The sequence below is a fragment of the Hyposmocoma kahamanoa genome, unplaced genomic scaffold (assembly GCF_003589595.1).
Source record: "Hyposmocoma kahamanoa isolate Upper Pololo Valley unplaced genomic scaffold, ASM358959v1 204, whole genome shotgun sequence".
In the NCBI taxonomy this organism is placed as follows: domain Eukaryota; kingdom Metazoa; phylum Arthropoda; class Insecta; order Lepidoptera; family Cosmopterigidae; genus Hyposmocoma; species Hyposmocoma kahamanoa.
This window is the reverse complement of record NW_020653728.1, coordinates 2,298,864-2,317,547: the sequence shown is the minus strand read 5'-3', so window position 1 is coordinate 2,317,547 and position 18,684 is coordinate 2,298,864. Positions and strand designations below refer to the sequence as shown.

At 37.0% G+C, this 18,684-nt stretch overlaps 1 protein-coding gene across 1 annotated transcript in view; it reads right to left on the bottom strand.

Annotated features, from left to right (window-relative positions):
* The window catches only part of LOC113227250 (ADAMTS-like protein 1), a gene marked incomplete at its 3' end in the record, with an annotated part of 291,597 nt that overhangs the window by 180,443 nt on the left and 92,470 nt on the right, over window positions 1–18,684 (bottom strand). The window contains exon 2 of the mRNA XM_026460145.1: window positions 16,412–16,504. Coding sequence (XP_026315930.1) covers window positions 16,412–16,504 — 93 coding nt within the window. The remainder of the gene's footprint in view (window positions 1–16,411; window positions 16,505–18,684) is intronic.

Here is an 18,684-nt window from a genome sequence, read left to right as displayed (position 1 = left end):
CACTTTTTAGCGCGGACCCGACGTCCATATAATTGTAAGTCAATGTGGGAAATTAATTATTTTTTGGATCGAGAATTTGTTTTTTCAAACAAACAAATGAAACATAAACAAGTATTATTTTATCCCATTTGCTACTAAAAATAACACTTAGTCGCTAGTCTGTACAGATTTATCTTATAAATGATTCAGTCTAAAGCAGCAGGTATATAATACAGTGCTCTTTTGCGACAATGTGTCATGTTCAAACCATTTTCCGCCATTGTTGTATTCGGGTAACTTTTTATTTCTTTTTTTTGCGTCACAAATTATTGTTAACGTACGAGGTTTTCCAATTTGCTGGTTCCTTTTTGTGTTTGGGCATGTTTCTCCTAAACAGCTTTTGCGGAAACTAGCAGTATGGATTGTAAAATTAAAAGCTGTTGTATTTTGAATTTTGATACTTAAAAGAACAATGCCCAAATTCCATACAGTCCTGGACCAGCTAAAAAAGTTGACATCATTAATCACATATACTGGGTTTCATTTGTATTTATATATATAGTTTCTAATTATGCTGGATTTACATTTTTTATTTTTTATTTAAGCAACATTTTGTTTTTGTTAATAATGAACATTAATTATTGTTACTTTGTAGTACAGAGTTAAATTTTAATCTAAGACAAGTATGATGAGTATGGTGCAAAAAAGATAAGATACTTTTAAAATGTTGAATACGTTGTTAGCATTTCTGTTTGAACGTAGCTCAAGTAGACTTTGACATTTAATTTAAAGTTTCGTTTACAATTGACATGTTTCCTCCGATGTTAAGGTTCGTGTTACATTCAAAAACAAATATTTACAATCCCTTCAATATGTTTTTACGTATTGTACAGTTCATCATTGACTTACAAATAAATGGACGACGGGTCTAATACAAAAACCACGAAAAAAATGTCCCAAGTCAACCTATTTAAACTTAGTGACATGTAAAGGAATATGAAAAAGCTAAAACGTTGAATTGTAATGTCATCGCAGTACTGTCTAATTTTGCTTGCTTCGCTGTCAGTCGAACAAACGAAGACTAAAGCGTGAATGACGCTCTGTATACGATTTTAACGCCCTATAAGTTCGGACACTTTTTAGCGCGGACCCGACGTCCATATAATTGTAAGTCAATGAAGTTCATGTATTTTTCCCCTCTAACTTATTTCAAAGTTTTATTACAGAATGTGATATTATTTTATAACGCATAGGTATGTAGATGGATATAAATTTCCAACCGGTCGCGGCTTAAAAATTTTAAATTAGTATCTCATAATAATCTTTGCACTGCAGTTATCTTTTGATATTTGTGTAATTATTATGTTATGTGTTGATTATTGTGTTAATATTTGTGTAAGTAGTTTTTTAAATACAACAGAATGCATTTATCTTATGTTATATTAATTTTTAATCGTCTTTAAAGAGTTCTTAATTCGTTTTCAAATGTTTATTTGTATGTTACACGACTGTGTTATATGTATGTTTAAGAGTGACAAATTAGGAAATTCATACGGTTTATTTGATTTCACACACTTTCCGTTAACCGATTTCAATCAAACTTGGCAAATAAATACCACGAACTTTTGAGGTAGGTTTTTTTAAGAAAGTTATGACTTATCTGTTTGGATTATAAGGGTTTTTTACGCACACCCTCATAGCCCCCCACTAGATTGCCATGGACACACATAGACAACCATAATTTTTTTTAAATAGTCACGGGTGCCATGGACACACGCATAGACAACCACAAATTACACCCAAACTCACAAGAGAAATAAATGTTGGCCATACAAATATTTCTCCCGGCCCGGGAATCGAACCTGGGACCTCTACGTGGCAGTCCGGCATGGTAACCGTTCGGCCATGAAGGCAGTTTTACAAGGAGCGCTTCTGCTACTAAAATAAGCATCCCATGATTCAGGTCTGGGAAAAAAAAACTTTATTGATAAATCTGTACTAAATAAGTCTTCAAAATTGAAATAATTTTCCATGAAAACGAAGCTTTCTTATGGGAAATTTACTACAATATTACGGGAACGAAACATATGTGTCGGCGGCTCTCAGCTGAAAAGGTTTTTCTCTAGTATTAGGTTACGTAGTAGACGCGTAGCTTATTTAGCTACTATGGTACAGTCACCTGAAGAAGAAGTATTGCAAAAACATTATAATCATGTTTCTTGAATGTTATTTGAGTACTACTGCAAAAGGATTTCTTTGTACTTTGAATACCAGAGCAACATAATTAACTTTGGGACATTTTCCATAACAGTTTAAAAAATATAATATAAAATAGATGACAACCAAATACAAAGATCCGACAACAAGCACATAGAAAAATTAGAGAGATCCGCTGATTCGTTCAGTGGCTTAGTTGGCATAGCGTCTGACACGGTTTGCTAGGAGACGTCGATTCGAATCTGGTTGCATCGGAGGATTTTTTCCTAAGGATTCGATTTTTGTATTAATAATTACAACAATTTAAAAAACTACCGGAAATCCAACCTGAGACCTCCAAAGGTGTCCAAATGTTGCTGTAAAGTTGTAGAAGCACTGTTAGAATCCCGATTATTTTTAGAAGGCAATCATGTCCAGCAATGTGGCAAGCATGGCTTTAAGCCGAGGTAATTCTAATTCAAAGTAAACTCAGCTGTGTAAAAAGATAATCAGCGAGAAAAAACAAAAAGAAAGCCTTTGTTGTAAAACATAACAGCTCGTTTGTGTGGTGAAGCAACAAGAGACTGCGACATCCGGTGGAAATTTACAATCTAGTCAGCCCACGTCAAAGGGTTATGTATGGTGCAAAGGATAAACGTTTCTTTTTGTTTTGGTGGCATAATTTTCTTCCAATATTTTGTTTTTATTGAATCTGAGGAACCAAAAGAGTTTTGTCAAATTGACTCTCTGCACTGTACGCGATTAAAAAAATACGAAAATTATCAAACGTCCATGCTAGATTGGCTTACTTCAGTTACCTTCACAGTTTCATAACACACGGCATTTTGCTTTGGGGTAGTGCCGCCGATATTACTAGAATCTTTGTCCTGCAGAAACGTGCGGTTAGGTCAATTTACAATCTGGGCTCCAGAGTATCTTTGAGAGATAAGTTTAAAGAGATAAACATTCTTACACTAAAGTCACAGTACATTTAATGAAAATGTTACTTATGTTAAGAAAAATATTAATTTTTTCGGAAAAATACTGTCAGACATAACATTAATACGAGGAATAAAAATAAATTAGCTGTTGTCAGCAACAGTCATCTTCACAAAGTCTCAAATTCATTTAAGGAGAAGTATACGCTTCTATAATAAGATTCCGATTGATATTCCAAATTTGCCATTTACGAGGTTTAAAACTATTGTGAAACAAAAACTTTGTACTAAAGGTTATTAAATAGTTTTCGCGTACTTGGATGATAAAAATCCGTGGCAGTGACCCGTTTAACTCTTGCAGGTAGTCTCGATCAAAGATGTTAAAATGAAATATTGTAACGATAAATGTATTCAAATGCATATTTTCACACACTCTCAACATAGCCCCGCACTAGGGAAACCCTGTGTCGTGGGTGCCACACACATAGATAACCACAAATTACAACCAAACTAAACGAGAGAAATAAATATAGGCCATACAAATATTTTTCCCGGACCAGGAATCGACCTGGGACCTCTGTGCGGCATGGTTCGGCCACGAAGGAAGTTTAACTCCTACAACAACAACTCCTAGAGTTTCTTGCTCATTCTTCTCAGGGGAATCTACCTGACGAATGAGCAGTAGGGTTTAATCAGTATGATGATTTAAGTGTAATTTGTTTGTTATAATTATTAATACAAAGATCGAACGCTCAGAAAAAAACCCTTTGATTCGAACCAACTAAGCCAACCAACCAACTAAGTGTTTGTTATCGGGTGTTTGTATTTGGTTCTTCCAAACGACTTTTTAGGCATAGCGCACTCTGTGACAAATCTTAAGTATTTCGTCACCCAGTTAGATACCTTTACAGCTACCGGCCCTGGTTAGAAATGTCGCTATTCATAAGTATTTAAATTTGTATTGAATTGATAGGTATTCAATTATTTTTATGTGAAATTACTCTACTATAATTATTAATACAAAGATCGAACACTCAGAAAAAACACTCAGAAAAAATTCCTTCGATCCGGTCGGATTCGAAACGACGTCGCTACGACTAAAAAGAAGACCAAGTACAAAGACACGGCGCAAGCACATAGAAAAATTCGTGAGGTCCGTTGGTTCGTTCCGTGGCTTAGTGGGTATAGCGTCTGGCACGGTATGCAAGAAGACGTCGGTTCGAATCCGACCGGATCGAAGTAATTTTTTCTGAGTGTTCGATCTTTGTATTAATAATTATAACAAACTACTGGAGTAATTTCACAAAAAATAATTGAATATCAATTCAATAAAAATTTAATTATTACTCTACTAGTTTGTTATTTGTATCAAGTATCAATTGTGTACGTAATAAAGATTGCATGACTCTGACTTTGTCGATCTTCTGAGCATTGAGCCGGCTCAGGCGAAAGAGTACCTTCGGGTGTGTGCGAAAGAGTACCATCTACGTTTGTCTGCTTCTGAGAATCTTCCTCCTGGACATGAGTTGCCATGGCCAACGTGGAAGTCCTTAAATATCTTTGTGTTTTAAGGCACTAAGTGGTACTGCAACTGTTATGGACAGGCGTGTCATTTACCACCAGGTGCGCAACTCGTTCGTCCCGTCACTTGGTTTCATGATATTCACAATTTTTTATGAAAATATTAGTTTTTCTTGTGAATTAACCCATTTGCGAATATAACAATTGAAATTATTTTGATGGAGGTCACTTTAATTATGGCGACCCTTTGTTATTATTCTTATATTTTATTATTATAATGGCCTAACTCTTGATTCTCTGTATGCATAAATATGAAAACGGCAACATGACCTCAATAGCTGAGCAGTCAGATGTACCCTAAGCATTTATCTAAGAAACTCGATTTTTATTAAACCAAATATCATTCGAAAAAAAAATTCTTAAGATGTATTTCAAGGCGAGCCAAGATTTTAGGAGGGGAGGTGCGGGGGGTCGCCTCTCGCTTGCCTCAATTTATATGAATAAAAAAGAACAGGCGGAGAAATTTTAAAACAGATTCGATGTCGACAAGCGCCCGATGGCGACTGACGGGGCAATTTGTAAAATTCGGTATAAATGTGAATTTAACAACTACCTGTATAGGACTTCAGTTAAAATACAAAATTTAGCAGGTATAACTTAAAGAGATGTGTATATCTCCATATAAATGTTATGTTCAAAGTTAGATGTTTTATTCTTAAATGATTCGTTTTAGATTTTTATTGTGGCCTGTTTTCGGGATTTTATATGATCGGATAAAGTACATTCTAACGTGTAACAAATTAACACATTCGTTAGAGTGTGTCGTGTGTTTTTTGTAAGATCGTTAGTTAGTAGTAAATACCTAAACCATTTGGTCTAGCAAAACAGTTATTCCCCGCTTCTCCTCTGGTACCTCACTTTCACCTTAATTGATTCAGATATGAGCATGAAAGTGAAAAAAGAAAAATCTCAAGTTTCAGAACATATTAATAAGCAATATTTTGATTAAATAAGAGAAGTTGAAGGCTGAATGTGAATGTGATTTCAGAATGTGATTCTTAAATTCAATAAATAAACACCGAAATCACCAGCCCAAACGATTGTTTTATGTGATTGTTTTTGTTGTTTAGTGTGATTACACTCACACGATTGTCGTGACGTAATTTTGAAGTTGTTTATTTTTTTAATATGACAGACCCAGACATTTAAAACTCTATGGTTTGCAAGAGTAGTTACCGAAATAGCAATTAATATTAGTTATTTTACCTGTTACAACTTCGATATCCGATAAATCGGCATAAAATCGTCCCTGGCACCTCTTGGTGTGCTATGCAACCAGAGACGCATAGAATCACGCATTGCTATGTGGCTGCGTGCAACCACGGCTGTATATATCGTATGAGGGTTAATAGAAATAACATGAAGACTGTATAAAAAGGAAGACTACGAGGTATAAAGGTATTGGTCCCACACCTATTTCTTCCGCCAAGCGGTAATTTAAACAATACAGCGCTCCGGTTTTTATGTAGTGATGGGAGTAATAAATCGTAGGCCTGGTGGTAGGCGGCACGTGTATCCATTACAATTGCAATGTCAGTAAGAACTTTAAAATGCAAAGATTTGAGGGGCACCTGTAATTTCACCAGGACCTTTACTCGTCTAAACTGGAACGTACTCATGTTCATATTACTGCTTGCCGGTAGAAATAGGTATGGTTTTATGGATGCGTGTTGCTGACCACCAAGCGCACGATTTATTCATCAAGATACTTGATATTATTAAAAACAAAATTCTTGACCAATGGCATGCATTTAAGCAATGTTTACAAAAGAGGTGTAGCTCTTCTAGGCCTTGGAATTTCGTCTCGCTACATCTTATATTCTATTCCATTGTAAAACACAACGACACAGTGGAATATGTAAATTCGAATCCCCAACGCCACCTTCCAATTTGTCAACCCCGCTTTTTACTATTTGCTTTTTTTTTTGTTTAGCGCTTAAATCAACGGATTAGGATTCAATTTGTAAAATAAGCTTGAATTGACGTCGAAAACATTATGACAGCACTTCGACGAAGATGCAAGAAATTGTTCGAAGATATTATGTGACATACGTAACACGCACTAGGTTGTAGTGATGACCTACGTCCTGAAATTATTTCCCTGGTGGAGTCCGGTGCCACCAAAAATCATTATTATAGCAATGCATAAAAATAGAGTAGAGTGTACACACTGGAAATTCAAATGTGTGCGAATAACGATGTATTGGAAAGGATGGATATAACAAATGCTTTTGATTTATTTGCTAGTTATCTAAAATAAAGCATAGCGAGAGCAAAGACGGTGTATTTTTGTATGAAGCAAACTGGACTCCTATAGCTATAGCTCTTTAATGGGCATATAATACTCAGTCTTAGGCTTAAGAAAACCTAAACAGCATTATATATTAAGCGATATTCAACATAATATAATATGTGTCTACGGCGTGCTACAAGGCACCATTTTTAGACCGCGCTTATATTTAATTTACGCGAATAATTTATGCAATCTTCAGCTGGATAAAGGAAAAGTTTTTGCTTTCGCTGATTATACAACTCTAGTCTTTCAGAGTTCGTCTCAAGATGAGCTAACTCATATAGTACAAAACGAGCTCGGTCGGTTATGAAATATCTACAACAAAATTTTCTATCCTCAACTTAGGCACAACAAAGTCTTTTTTGTAAAGCTAGAACGTCTTCGACAATGTAACTTGCAAATAGAAGCTCGTATCATACATGGGTTCATTTCTGTCATGGAGTAAATTGTGCAATAACTAAGTTTTTGTCTAAATATGTATTTTAGTTAAGTTGAGTTAAGGCAGATATACAAACCATATTTGTTTTGTAAACCATATAATTTGTGTTGCAAAAACGAGCGATTAATTCTGTGTACCGTTTAGGTTCTCGGGTTTCTCTCAGAGAAAAGTTTATGGAGACTGACTGTAGCATCACAGTACATTTACGTAAATATTTTGTAAGCCCGTAAAAATATACATAATTTAATTAATTCATTAATCATCCTGAATACATTAAGGGTGCAATATAACAACGCTTTTAGGATGCTAATGGGGCTGCCGCGACACTGAAGTGCATACAGATGTTCACGGAGGCGAACACAGATAGCTTTCATGCCATTATGCGCAAGAAGGCTGCCTCACTCATGATGCGTGTACGCGGCAGCGCTAATAGCATCCTAGCCATTGTTGCCAACAGGCTGGACTGCCCCTACCAACTACATTGGGTGCAACTACACGTGCGTAGGGTAGTGGTCTAGACGTGGCATTTCACTAGGATTAAGTCGCGTTAAGACTGTATTACTAACGTTACTATGGATCATGGTCCGAAATAAATAATTGTAGTCTATTCTATTCTATTAAGAAAGAATATTAACCTTAGAACTAAGACCGAACTCATAGTACCACGATTTCGTTTAACGATGGTAAGCGATTCTTTTATGTGGACCGTTTACGCTTTTACCACGTGGTCTGTGCTAATACCATCTATATTATCTTTTCAAACTTTTGAATTGTCACTGGCAACTTGAAAAAGAATATCAATGTCTGACTTTATTTTTTCTATTCTCTGTTTTAACCTCACCCCAAATGCAAAATAGGAGACAGTTGTAAGTTTGATGCTTTGTCTGTGTGTCTGTGGGTGAATTTTTGAGTACATTGGCTACAAATTATTATTTCCTATTAAGAGCTCTCATGCCAAAAAAGTTTTGACGTTGGCTCCGCCCAAATTTGTAAAACAAATATATGCCTGAAGTTCGCTTGACATGGGACAGAAGATGTTGAATTTTGCGCATTAAAAGTACCAAATTCGTTTTAGCGGAATAACTCTAAAACTAAGGGGATAAAAAAAATCCGAAGTGACAGTTGTTGATCATGCATAAATATAATTAATTATCTAATTTTTGTCCTAATAACCTGTAGCATTTCGAGGATAAATCGAAAAAATGTGAAAATTAGAGGTCATTTCGTGATTTTTATCTATCGAGGAAATTTTATTGTTTTATGTTTCTGATTAATGTCTATGCTTGAATATATCGAGTAGTTACACATACAATATTTTATTTTTAACTTTAAATTGGATATACTCCTCTAAAATCAAATCGAAGATTAGGAATTTTTCCTCTGCTCCCTCTTAAGTATTTGCCACAAATGTTGTGTTACTATATGTAAAGCCATTTAAAAATAACCATGATACATAATAACAATCAGCGCACACTTTCTTGATGCACAAGATTGCACCCACTATAGAGTTTCGTCACAAAACGTCGTACGTACATGTGAATATATCTGAAGACTAAATTAAATTGTAGTTTCGATGTGAACGAACTTAGACAAAGCCATACCATGGCGCAAGACGTATCGACTTTGACAATTTGTGCCAGTTTACGAAGTCTGTTCTATCGAATATTATACGTCATGCAACTATCAAGTCTGTAATTTTACGTTGGCCATAGACAGGATGAATTTCATTATTGCTATTATCAGTGAGATAGAGGTCTGAGGAAAATTTGAAAGTATGTGAGATTCATGCCAAGAGATACCTAGAGAGGTGAACGATTTGAACAAGTAGACCGTTTGGGAAAGTAGATGGTTTGTACCGAAGGGGGAATAAGGTACAAAGAAAAGAATCTGATGACCAGTCGATCCATTAAGTCTCTTTCGAGCATTTTCGAGCACTCCATTCGACACGTCACTGGAGTGCCCTCACGGAGTCCATGAGAAGGTCTCCTGGTTTATCCTCTTTCAAAAAGAATATCCACGAGCATCTTTTAAATTATTTGTCACAGCGATAATCTTTATCAACATCTTCTGCTATTGTATGTATCATATATATATATATATATGTATAATATATGTATGTATATGCCCACTGGCATCTGTCGCAGTAATGGTAAGAGGCCTGACGGTATGACTGTCGGTCCATGGAAGATAAGAGAGAAGAATGAGTTTAGCGATTCAAAGGGAAAATATTGCCAGCCTTCTGGGCACGATGCCCCAGGGTATGGCCCTCGATGAAATTTTCTACTTATAAACTATTTCTTACTTTTTCCATGTATCTACCTGCTACTATATACATCTTGAAGACAAATATATATTTTGGATACATGTATTATGTATATAAATAATATGTATATAGATAATATGCACATATTACATTTGTTTGTTATATATTTCATTATATTTATATATATTTATTACATTTATGTTATTATTACATTATTAATTTAATATTTTGTTTAATTTATCGTATTCGTGAAATTCGTTTTCCTCAGAGGTTGACTGGTTGAGAATGCTTTTAGCATTACTTCCACCTTTGTCGTGGTCAATAAACTTTAATAAAATAAAAGAAGAGCGAGCTCCTTGTATTTAATACAAAGGAATAAAAAGTATTCCACCGCTTCTTCTAAATAGTGTACCCCAGAATCGCGTCCCGCGCTTTAAGTGCCTAGGGCACATTGTAAACTGGAATGGGCACAGTACAGTGCCCCTCAGATCTTAGACCTTAGCAATTTAAAGCTCTGAGCAGCACTGCAACTGTTATGGATAGACAGACAACGTGAAAAGTCGCTTACCACCAAGCACATTTCTTGTTCTTCCTGAAACTTGGTGCCATAACAAATTTTTTTGGAGATGAAGATAATGTGGAGGGGCGCAGGGCTGTAAGTGTATACTCAGTAAATAAATACAAAAGTAAAGCTACAGCTTACTGTCAAAACTTTTATACTGTGCACTGTGGACCATCTTTACACAGCGAGCCCACAGCGCCTTGCGCGTAGTTTAAGACAACGTCTTTAGGATTATGTTGAGGCTTCGTCTATATTGCAGCGCCTCTGGCTTGTTTGCAGACGCTTGCGTGAATCTTTACGCAGTCATGTGCAAAAAATAGTACCTTGTGTAATGAGGGCGGTATAAAAGGAATTACGAACGAGACTCTATTACAAGCCCGAAGGCCAAGACCGAGGGCCTTCGGAGTCGAGGTTCGTAATTCCCGTCCCGCCCGTGAAATATACAATGTTTTTATCACAGTTGCACGTAAATAGTAAGATTGCATGCAGGCTAACTTGACTATAATGCCCCAAATAAATACAAATACAAAATAATTTGTTTCTCCTCACAAAGGTACAGAACAATAAAGTAGTTAGAGTTAGTTAGTTACGTCATGGTACTTACCACGATTTCGTTTAACCAAGGCAAACGACTCTTTTATACCATAGTACCATATACGTTTTTACAATTTTGTTTTGAGTTTAAAAACTACATTGAAAATTTTAATTCAAAAGTCATATTATAAAATTGAAGACTATATGACAGACAAAGATGCATGGAAAGACGACATGGCTCCAGGTTCCACACAAATTAGATTCAAAGTGAATTCCATAGCAATTCCATACCATGTGTGCGTGCGTGCGTGCGTGCGTGTGCGTGTGCGTGTGCGTGCGTGCGTGTGTCTGTGTGTGTGTGTGTGTGTGTGTGTGTGTGTTTTAGTGTGTGTGTCTGCGTGTGTGTGTCTGTCCGATATGAAAAAAGAAGGAGGTTCTCAGTTCGACTGTATAGTTTTTTTTGTATGTATGTTACGCGATAACTCCGGTATTTGTGAACCGATTTTCATGATTTTTTTATCATTGGCAAGAAGGTACCTCCATAGTGGTCACATTTAATTTTGAAGAAAATCATCCACCTCTAAGGGTGGCTGCCCACGCATGAAGATTCATTTTTAAAAATAGCGTCTAAATTTTATTATAAGGAGCAATTTCTCAAGGCGTTTACCTCTCTCAATATACTTTGTTTGAGTAATGAGAACAGATTTTTATTATCTCCTGTGTTAAGTCCCGTCCCCAAAGCGATCAACACTATTACCCATAGTGTTGATCGCTTTTGAATTTGAAGAAAATATTCCACCCTAAAGGTGGCAAACTAGGGGATGAATCCGGTTTCGCGCACTTCTCAAAAACACTTGGCAAATAGATGTAATTCCACGTGGTTTTTTGTAATAACCCCATATACGTACGACCTCGTAAATTACATTTAAAATTACCTTTCCTGAACCCAATATCATAGAACTTGTGAGGTTGCTTTAAACACCAAAGTCGAATAAAATTACATGGCTTCACACTTGACTGCCTGCGACGTGATTAGGTGCGTACCTGTTTATCATATGGATATCTTCATGGCTAATACAAATTCGGTACTGCATACTGATTCGCGGAGCACGTCTGGAACTCGAGATATCTCTCTAACACAGTTACAAACAGGTTTGTACTTCAATTATGAAACGTACCTAGTGTGTACAACTATATCTGTATACGCTACTAACAAATATATGTTGGATACTGTAGACGTTACAGTGCGGATTATTGAGTTAACGGCGTGTTCAGAAGGAATGAGCAAAACTTTTGTCGCTCATTGTACGTAGAACTTTATTTGTTTGTCTTTGTTTCTCTGCATGTGCAATAAAGTATATTTGCATTACCACGTTGTTCTACTTGCATACGTCTTTTGTTTCTAGTGATTGCATTAGCCTTGATTAGACTTATTGTTTTTATTCTAGAATGTGGCGTATCTCAAAAACAACAAATTCACTAGGAAAACGGTTTCAAATGTACTGAGATCTATATGGCGCGCAAAGTCGGTGAATATCAGTAGAAGTAGAGCTTATCAAAGAGTTTGTCCAGGGTGCCACCTTATTTCTGCCACCAATTAGTATGCCAGCATTAATGTGTTCCAGTTTTGAAGGGTGAGGGTGCTAGTGAAATTGCATGGAACGTATCAACTTATGTCTCAGGGTGACGGGCGCAGTGGCCGAGGCATTGGAGATAATATAGAATAGAATAGAATCCATTTATTACATAACGCCACAACACAATAATACACAGTAAAAAATAAATAAAAATAAAACAGAACTAAATTAAAACTAAAACAAACTAAATTAAAACAAACAGAAAATAGAATAACAAAAAAAAACTAAATAAAATTAATTAAAAATAAAATCTTAGTAATAAATAATTAAGCGACCACAAAGCTAGGCAACACTATTGTTGTACTAAGTAGATGTCATGTGTGCGGTTGTGGCGTATGTAATAGGATCCACTCAGCTAGTATAATAATCTAAGTACAGAGTACTAAAAAAACCGACTTGAAAAGTACGTGGAATTACGTCTATTTGCTAAGTTTTATTGAAATATCCCCTAGTTTGCTACTATACAGGACTTGACACTGGAGATAATAAAAATCGGTTCTCACACTCAAAGTATATTGAGACAAAAACGCCTTGAATTGGAGAAATAGCAAAATCAACCATTAAAATAATTGCTCCTAAATTAAAGTTAGGCGCTATTTATAAAAATGAATCTTCATGCGTGAGCAGCCACGCTTAGATATAGATGATTTTCTTCAAAATGAAATGGAACCACTATGGAAGTACACCATTTTCAACAAAAAAAAAAAAAATCATGAAAATCGGTTCACAAATACCGGAGTTATCGCGTAACATATATAAAAAAAACAGTCAAATTGAGAACCTCCTCCTTTTTGAAATCGGTTAAAAACTTAGAGGAATCTGAACGCACACGAACAACAGGAACGCAATATTCCAGAATACTGTGTTTTTGAAGTAATAATGCAGCGATGAGTAGAGCAATCGAAATTTTATTGTGGAAAAGTACCCATATTCTTACATGAAAACAATTTTTACACGTAATAGGATGGGTGCTAATAATGACTGTTTGGTGACTAATAACGTTTTAGTCAGCCAGAATAAACCTATAACTGTAAAGAGTCGATAACGTTGGTTTGTTTGAAAAACAAATAATAATAATAATAATAACGTACACACTCAACATAGCCCCGCACTAGGGAAACGCTGTGTCGCGGGTGCCATGGACACACACATAGACAACCACAAATTACACCCAAATTCACGAGAGAAATAAATGTAGGCTATACAAATATTTCTCCCGGCCCGGGAATCGAACCTGGGACCTATGCGTGGCAGTCCGGCATGGTAACCATTCGGCCACAGAGGCAGTTTTATTTTATTATTAAATATACACGATTATTTGATTTTAAATTCGATACTTGTCCCTTCGAGACCATGGACGTTCGAAGACTTCCGAAAAGTCGAGGTAAATAAAATGAAAAATAAAAATAAATAAAAACACATTTACGTATTTATCCACAAAACACCTAAACAAACATAACTGAACAATTTTTTTTTATGTAAAATGTAGGTGCGCATTTGACCTCCATCTCACCTGATGGAAAGTCGTGATGAGGTCGACGATGGAGCATGCACATCTAAATAATGCCTATTCGCTCTTGCCTTGAAAAGGTCCAAGTTATAATGTTTAGGGAACAAGTCTGCAGACAGGGAATTCCACTCCATAGCCTTTCGCCATATAAATGTGGAAGCTGTGCGAATCTTTGGAATATCCAGAACATAGGAGTGGAACCCAAGCCTACGTCTAGTCCCCCGGTGATGGAAAGGGGAAAGCGGAATTAAATCGTGTAATTCCATCACACATTCTCCGTGATATATCCTATAAAATATCGATAAGCAGGCAACCTTACCGCGGTGTTCAAGGATCTGCAGCTTCGCCTCCACTAATTCCGAGTCACCTGTAAGGCTCTTGGCACGGTTGTCAATTGAATCCAAAGTGGCCAGTTGATATGTAGCAGAGCCATCCCAGAGGTGGCAGCAGTACTCCATGCACGATCGGACTTGTGATTGGTACAGCTGAAGCAACTGTCCCGGTGTAAAGTAACGCCTCACCCCGGAAAGGATCCCAAGCTTCCTTGCTGCATTTTTGGCCATGGATTCAATGTATCTGCCGAAGTTCAAATTGGACGACAGGTCCATTCTAAGTAGCTGGAGACAATCGGCTATCGGTATGGATATATCAGGAAAAGTCGGAGTCAGCTCAAAGGGACTCCGTTTTGTGGAAAATAGACACGCCTGCGTTTTAGTAGCGTTAAATTTGCAAGATTGACATTGTCCCAGTCGGAGACTGCCTGGAGTGTCAAATCTAAACGGCTAACCATGGACTCTCGACTAGACTGGATTTCCTCTCCACTGACCCTTGCATTGATCAAGTACCCATGTACAACTGTGCTGTCATCAGCATACGCAAAGGTACCTGGAATTAACTAATTTAACTGCCTCCGTGGCCGAACGGTTACCACGCCGGACTGCCACGCAGAGGCCCCAGGTTCGATTCCCGGGCCGGGAGAAATATTTGTATGACCTACATTTATTTCTCTCGTGAGTTTGGGTGTAATTTGTGGTTGTCTATGTGTGTGTCCATGGCACCCGCGACACAGGGTTTCCCTAGTGCGGGGCTATGTTGAGTGTGTGCGTTATTATTATTATTATTATATTATTATTATTATTATTAACATATCATTGATATGCAGCAAAAAGAGAGTTGTAGAGTACGGAACCCTGAGGAACTCGGCATCTGTCGCCATGTGTTCGGAAGAGTAGCTTTCTAAGACCACTCGAATTGAACATTCGCTCAAGAAATCAGAGATCTAATTGCAAAGGTCAGTGGGAAGCCCATAAGAGGGAAGCTTACTTAAAAGGCTTACGTGTCCGACCCTGTCAAAGGCTTTAGAAAAGTCCAAAGACAATGCAAGCGCTTCACCTTGCTTTTCTATAGCCTCGCTCCATATGTGATAAGCATACACAAGAAAATCCCCAGTAGATCACCCTCGTCGGAATCCGTACTGGCGATCACTGAGAAGGTCGTTGTCTTCAAGGTACGATAGGAGACGGTTAATGAGACGGTTATATCTTGGAGAATATGGAAGTGACTGAGATAGGTATATAGTTGACAGGGTCAGGTCTACTTCCCTTTTTTGGCACAGGTTGCACGTTTGCGAGCTTTCACGACCTGGAAACTACACAAGTCTCAAGTAAGAGGCGGTACATGCTTGTGAGAGCAGGACACAACTCAGGCGCACAGTTACACAGGACTATTGCTGGAATTCCATTTGGCCCGCTCGCTTTATTTACGTCTGGATTTCGCAGAGTTTTAAGTAACTCTTTTCGGCGTATGCGCACTGGCGCCATAGTGCACCCAGTCTGAGGTAAAGGTCCCTGCGGCATCCAGACGCGAACTCTCTGCAAAAAGTGAGGCAAAGAGATTCGCCTTCTCTTCCGCAGTATGAGCCAGCGAACCATCCGGCCTCAGAAGAGGTGGCAATGATGGGCGAGGAAAGTTAGATTCGACCGCTTTGGCCAGAGATCAAAATGTCTTGCTGCCTGCTGGATAAGAGGCAAGCTTGGATTGAAAGGATGAAGACTCAGCATTGCTGATTTTCAGGCTTCATCTTAAAGTTATTCGCTTGCTGCATCTGACCGGCAAGCGGAGTGTATTACTAAACACCGAGCAATTAATAGAGGTTGTCTGTGTTGCACTATACGTAAAATGTATAAAAATAAAAATAAAATTGTAAATAAAAACAGAAAACATTCTAAAATTATATTCATGTATTTAAAGGTATTAAAATATGTTGTAATACATGATTGAGTCCCGAATTTTAATCAAATAACGTGTGAAAAAAATACGCGATTTTAGATCGAAAAAAAAACAATTGTTCAAGTTCTAAGTTCTAAAAATCTTAGATAAGTCTTACTTAAATGATGAACTTAGGATATGTGCGATAACTAAGATTAATGATATGCCTAAGAAAGAATTAATCTTATCTTAACAGATCTCGGAAACTCACCTTTCCATGGTGTGTAGAGTTATCATAATGTACGAGTTCAGGTTCCTCAGTGGAAAAATTGTGGCCGTGGCGGTGGCCGATACTTGTGGCAATCTGAAACAATAAACAAAATCAAAATTAAAATTGCTATAAATGAGACACAGTATAATATGGTTAATGTTTAAGACATTTATTTCTCAAAAGAATACAAATTCATTAAGCGAGAAATACAAGGTGTCATACAATTTTTACAGAGAGTACGTGTTGATAAAATATTTAAAAGAAGGTGTACAAATATTTCTTTTTTAGTAAAAATAAGTGCGCGTTTAATCTCCATCTCATCTGATGGAAAGCGACGATGAGGTCGACGATGTAGCATGCACACCTAAATAATGCCTATTCGCTCTCGCTTTGAAAATGTCCAAGGTATAGCGTTCGGGGAATAAGTCTGCAGGCAGGGAATTCTCTCCATAGCTGTTCGCCATATAAATGTGGAAGCGTAACGCTTCGAGCCAATCTTTGGAATATCCACAACATAGGGGTGGAGCCCCAGCTCACGTCTAGTCCCTCGATGATGGAAAGGGGAAGGCGGAATCAAATTATGCAATTCTATCGCATACTCTCGGTGATGTATCCTGTAGAATACCGATAAGAAGGCAACTTTACGGCGATGTTCAAAGCTCTGCTTCGCCTCTACTATTTCCGAGTCACCTATAATCATCTTGTCACGCTTGATTTGCTATTCTAGTATAATAAGAAAACAAACAAAAAAAAAGGTCCTAATCAAGTATTGCATATCACTTGCCATGGTGACAGTTTAATAGTAATTACATATAGTAATAAAAACATCAACAATAATTTCGTTTTTAATAATTGGAATGACTGTATTTCCTTTATGTCTTTCGGTGATTTGTTGTACCTAATTTTAGCTCCTTCGCATTAATAAAGACAAAGTATAATAATTACAATTTAAGATAAGACAATTCCAGTGTGTATATAATCATATACTCATTGGAATTGTCTTGTCTTAAATCCAGTTACAGATAATTATGGAGTGTAGTTTCTCACGCAATTACAACTTTATGGCGATGAAAACAGAGCATTTAATTAAGAATATCTATTTCTCAATAGTAGTTGCGTTATGGACCAAGCTAACCTTTACAATTTAGATATTTTTTTTACGATATTAAGTGAAAGGACGAAGAAGTCATGCACCTGGTGGTAAGCGACACACCTGTCCATAGCAGTTGCAGTGTTATTCAGAGTTTTAAACGCCGTCGTCCTGAGACGTAAATTGACAAGTCCTTTGTGCCTATAATTTCACAAGTACCCTTATCCTTCCAAAACCGAAACACGGTATGACGATGTGACCTCCTTACATGGTCATTCCAGCTTTTTATCGCTATTTCTCCAGTTCCTGGCCACTCGTTTTTAAATTTTGGAGTGTTCTTTAATAATTTATTTTGTCACTCCCTGCTCGAACGCGGCTGCGAACAGTGAAGAACTAATTTTAATTCCTTTGCCAGATTTGTAATAGCTACTACTAATCATGTGCCTATTTTGATAACAATTTGTAATAACTACTGTTAATCAAGTGCCAATTTTAATACCAATCTGTAATTCAGTACAACTCGGCCCTTTCGGGGTAAGCGTCTACTTCATATTCATCCAAAAGCATACCCGTATGTAATTAAGTTAGGGAGTGTGTTGTAGTATTGTACCTGTTTTTATATACCTTTTTTGTTACAGCTTTTTTCTCTTTACCATCAACTTGTAATCCATTTCCGTGGACCTGAAGTTTTCTTATTTTATTGCCGTGGACCCGGTCACGGCTCATTAGGGCTTACAACCTTTTTAACAGTAATGCTCATACTACTGCTTACCCGGAGAAATAGGTAAGGTGGTAGTACTTCCCTGGACGAGCTCTTTCACAAGGTGCTCTACTGTTACTAAGATGGAAACTGTTGCGAACGCAACAATTTTTGTAATTTTAACATAATTTCCAAAGCAGTAACATTACGTAGGCCTATTTTGAACCAATCGAGTAACACCACATATGTCTTTTTCATCCCTACCACATTTGTAACGAATTTTGTACGTGACTAAAAAGGTCAAAAGGACCGTTCACTTTTAAAACTGTACCCCTTCAGAAACTATCACTGTATCGATTTAACAGCACTACTCCTGTAACTAACCAGTCACCTATTTTAAAATATAACACAGTTAACTAAAATCGTCTTTGATTTTACGAGTCGTCGAGCTCCTGATCGTCATCTACTTTGGGTCTGGCGGCT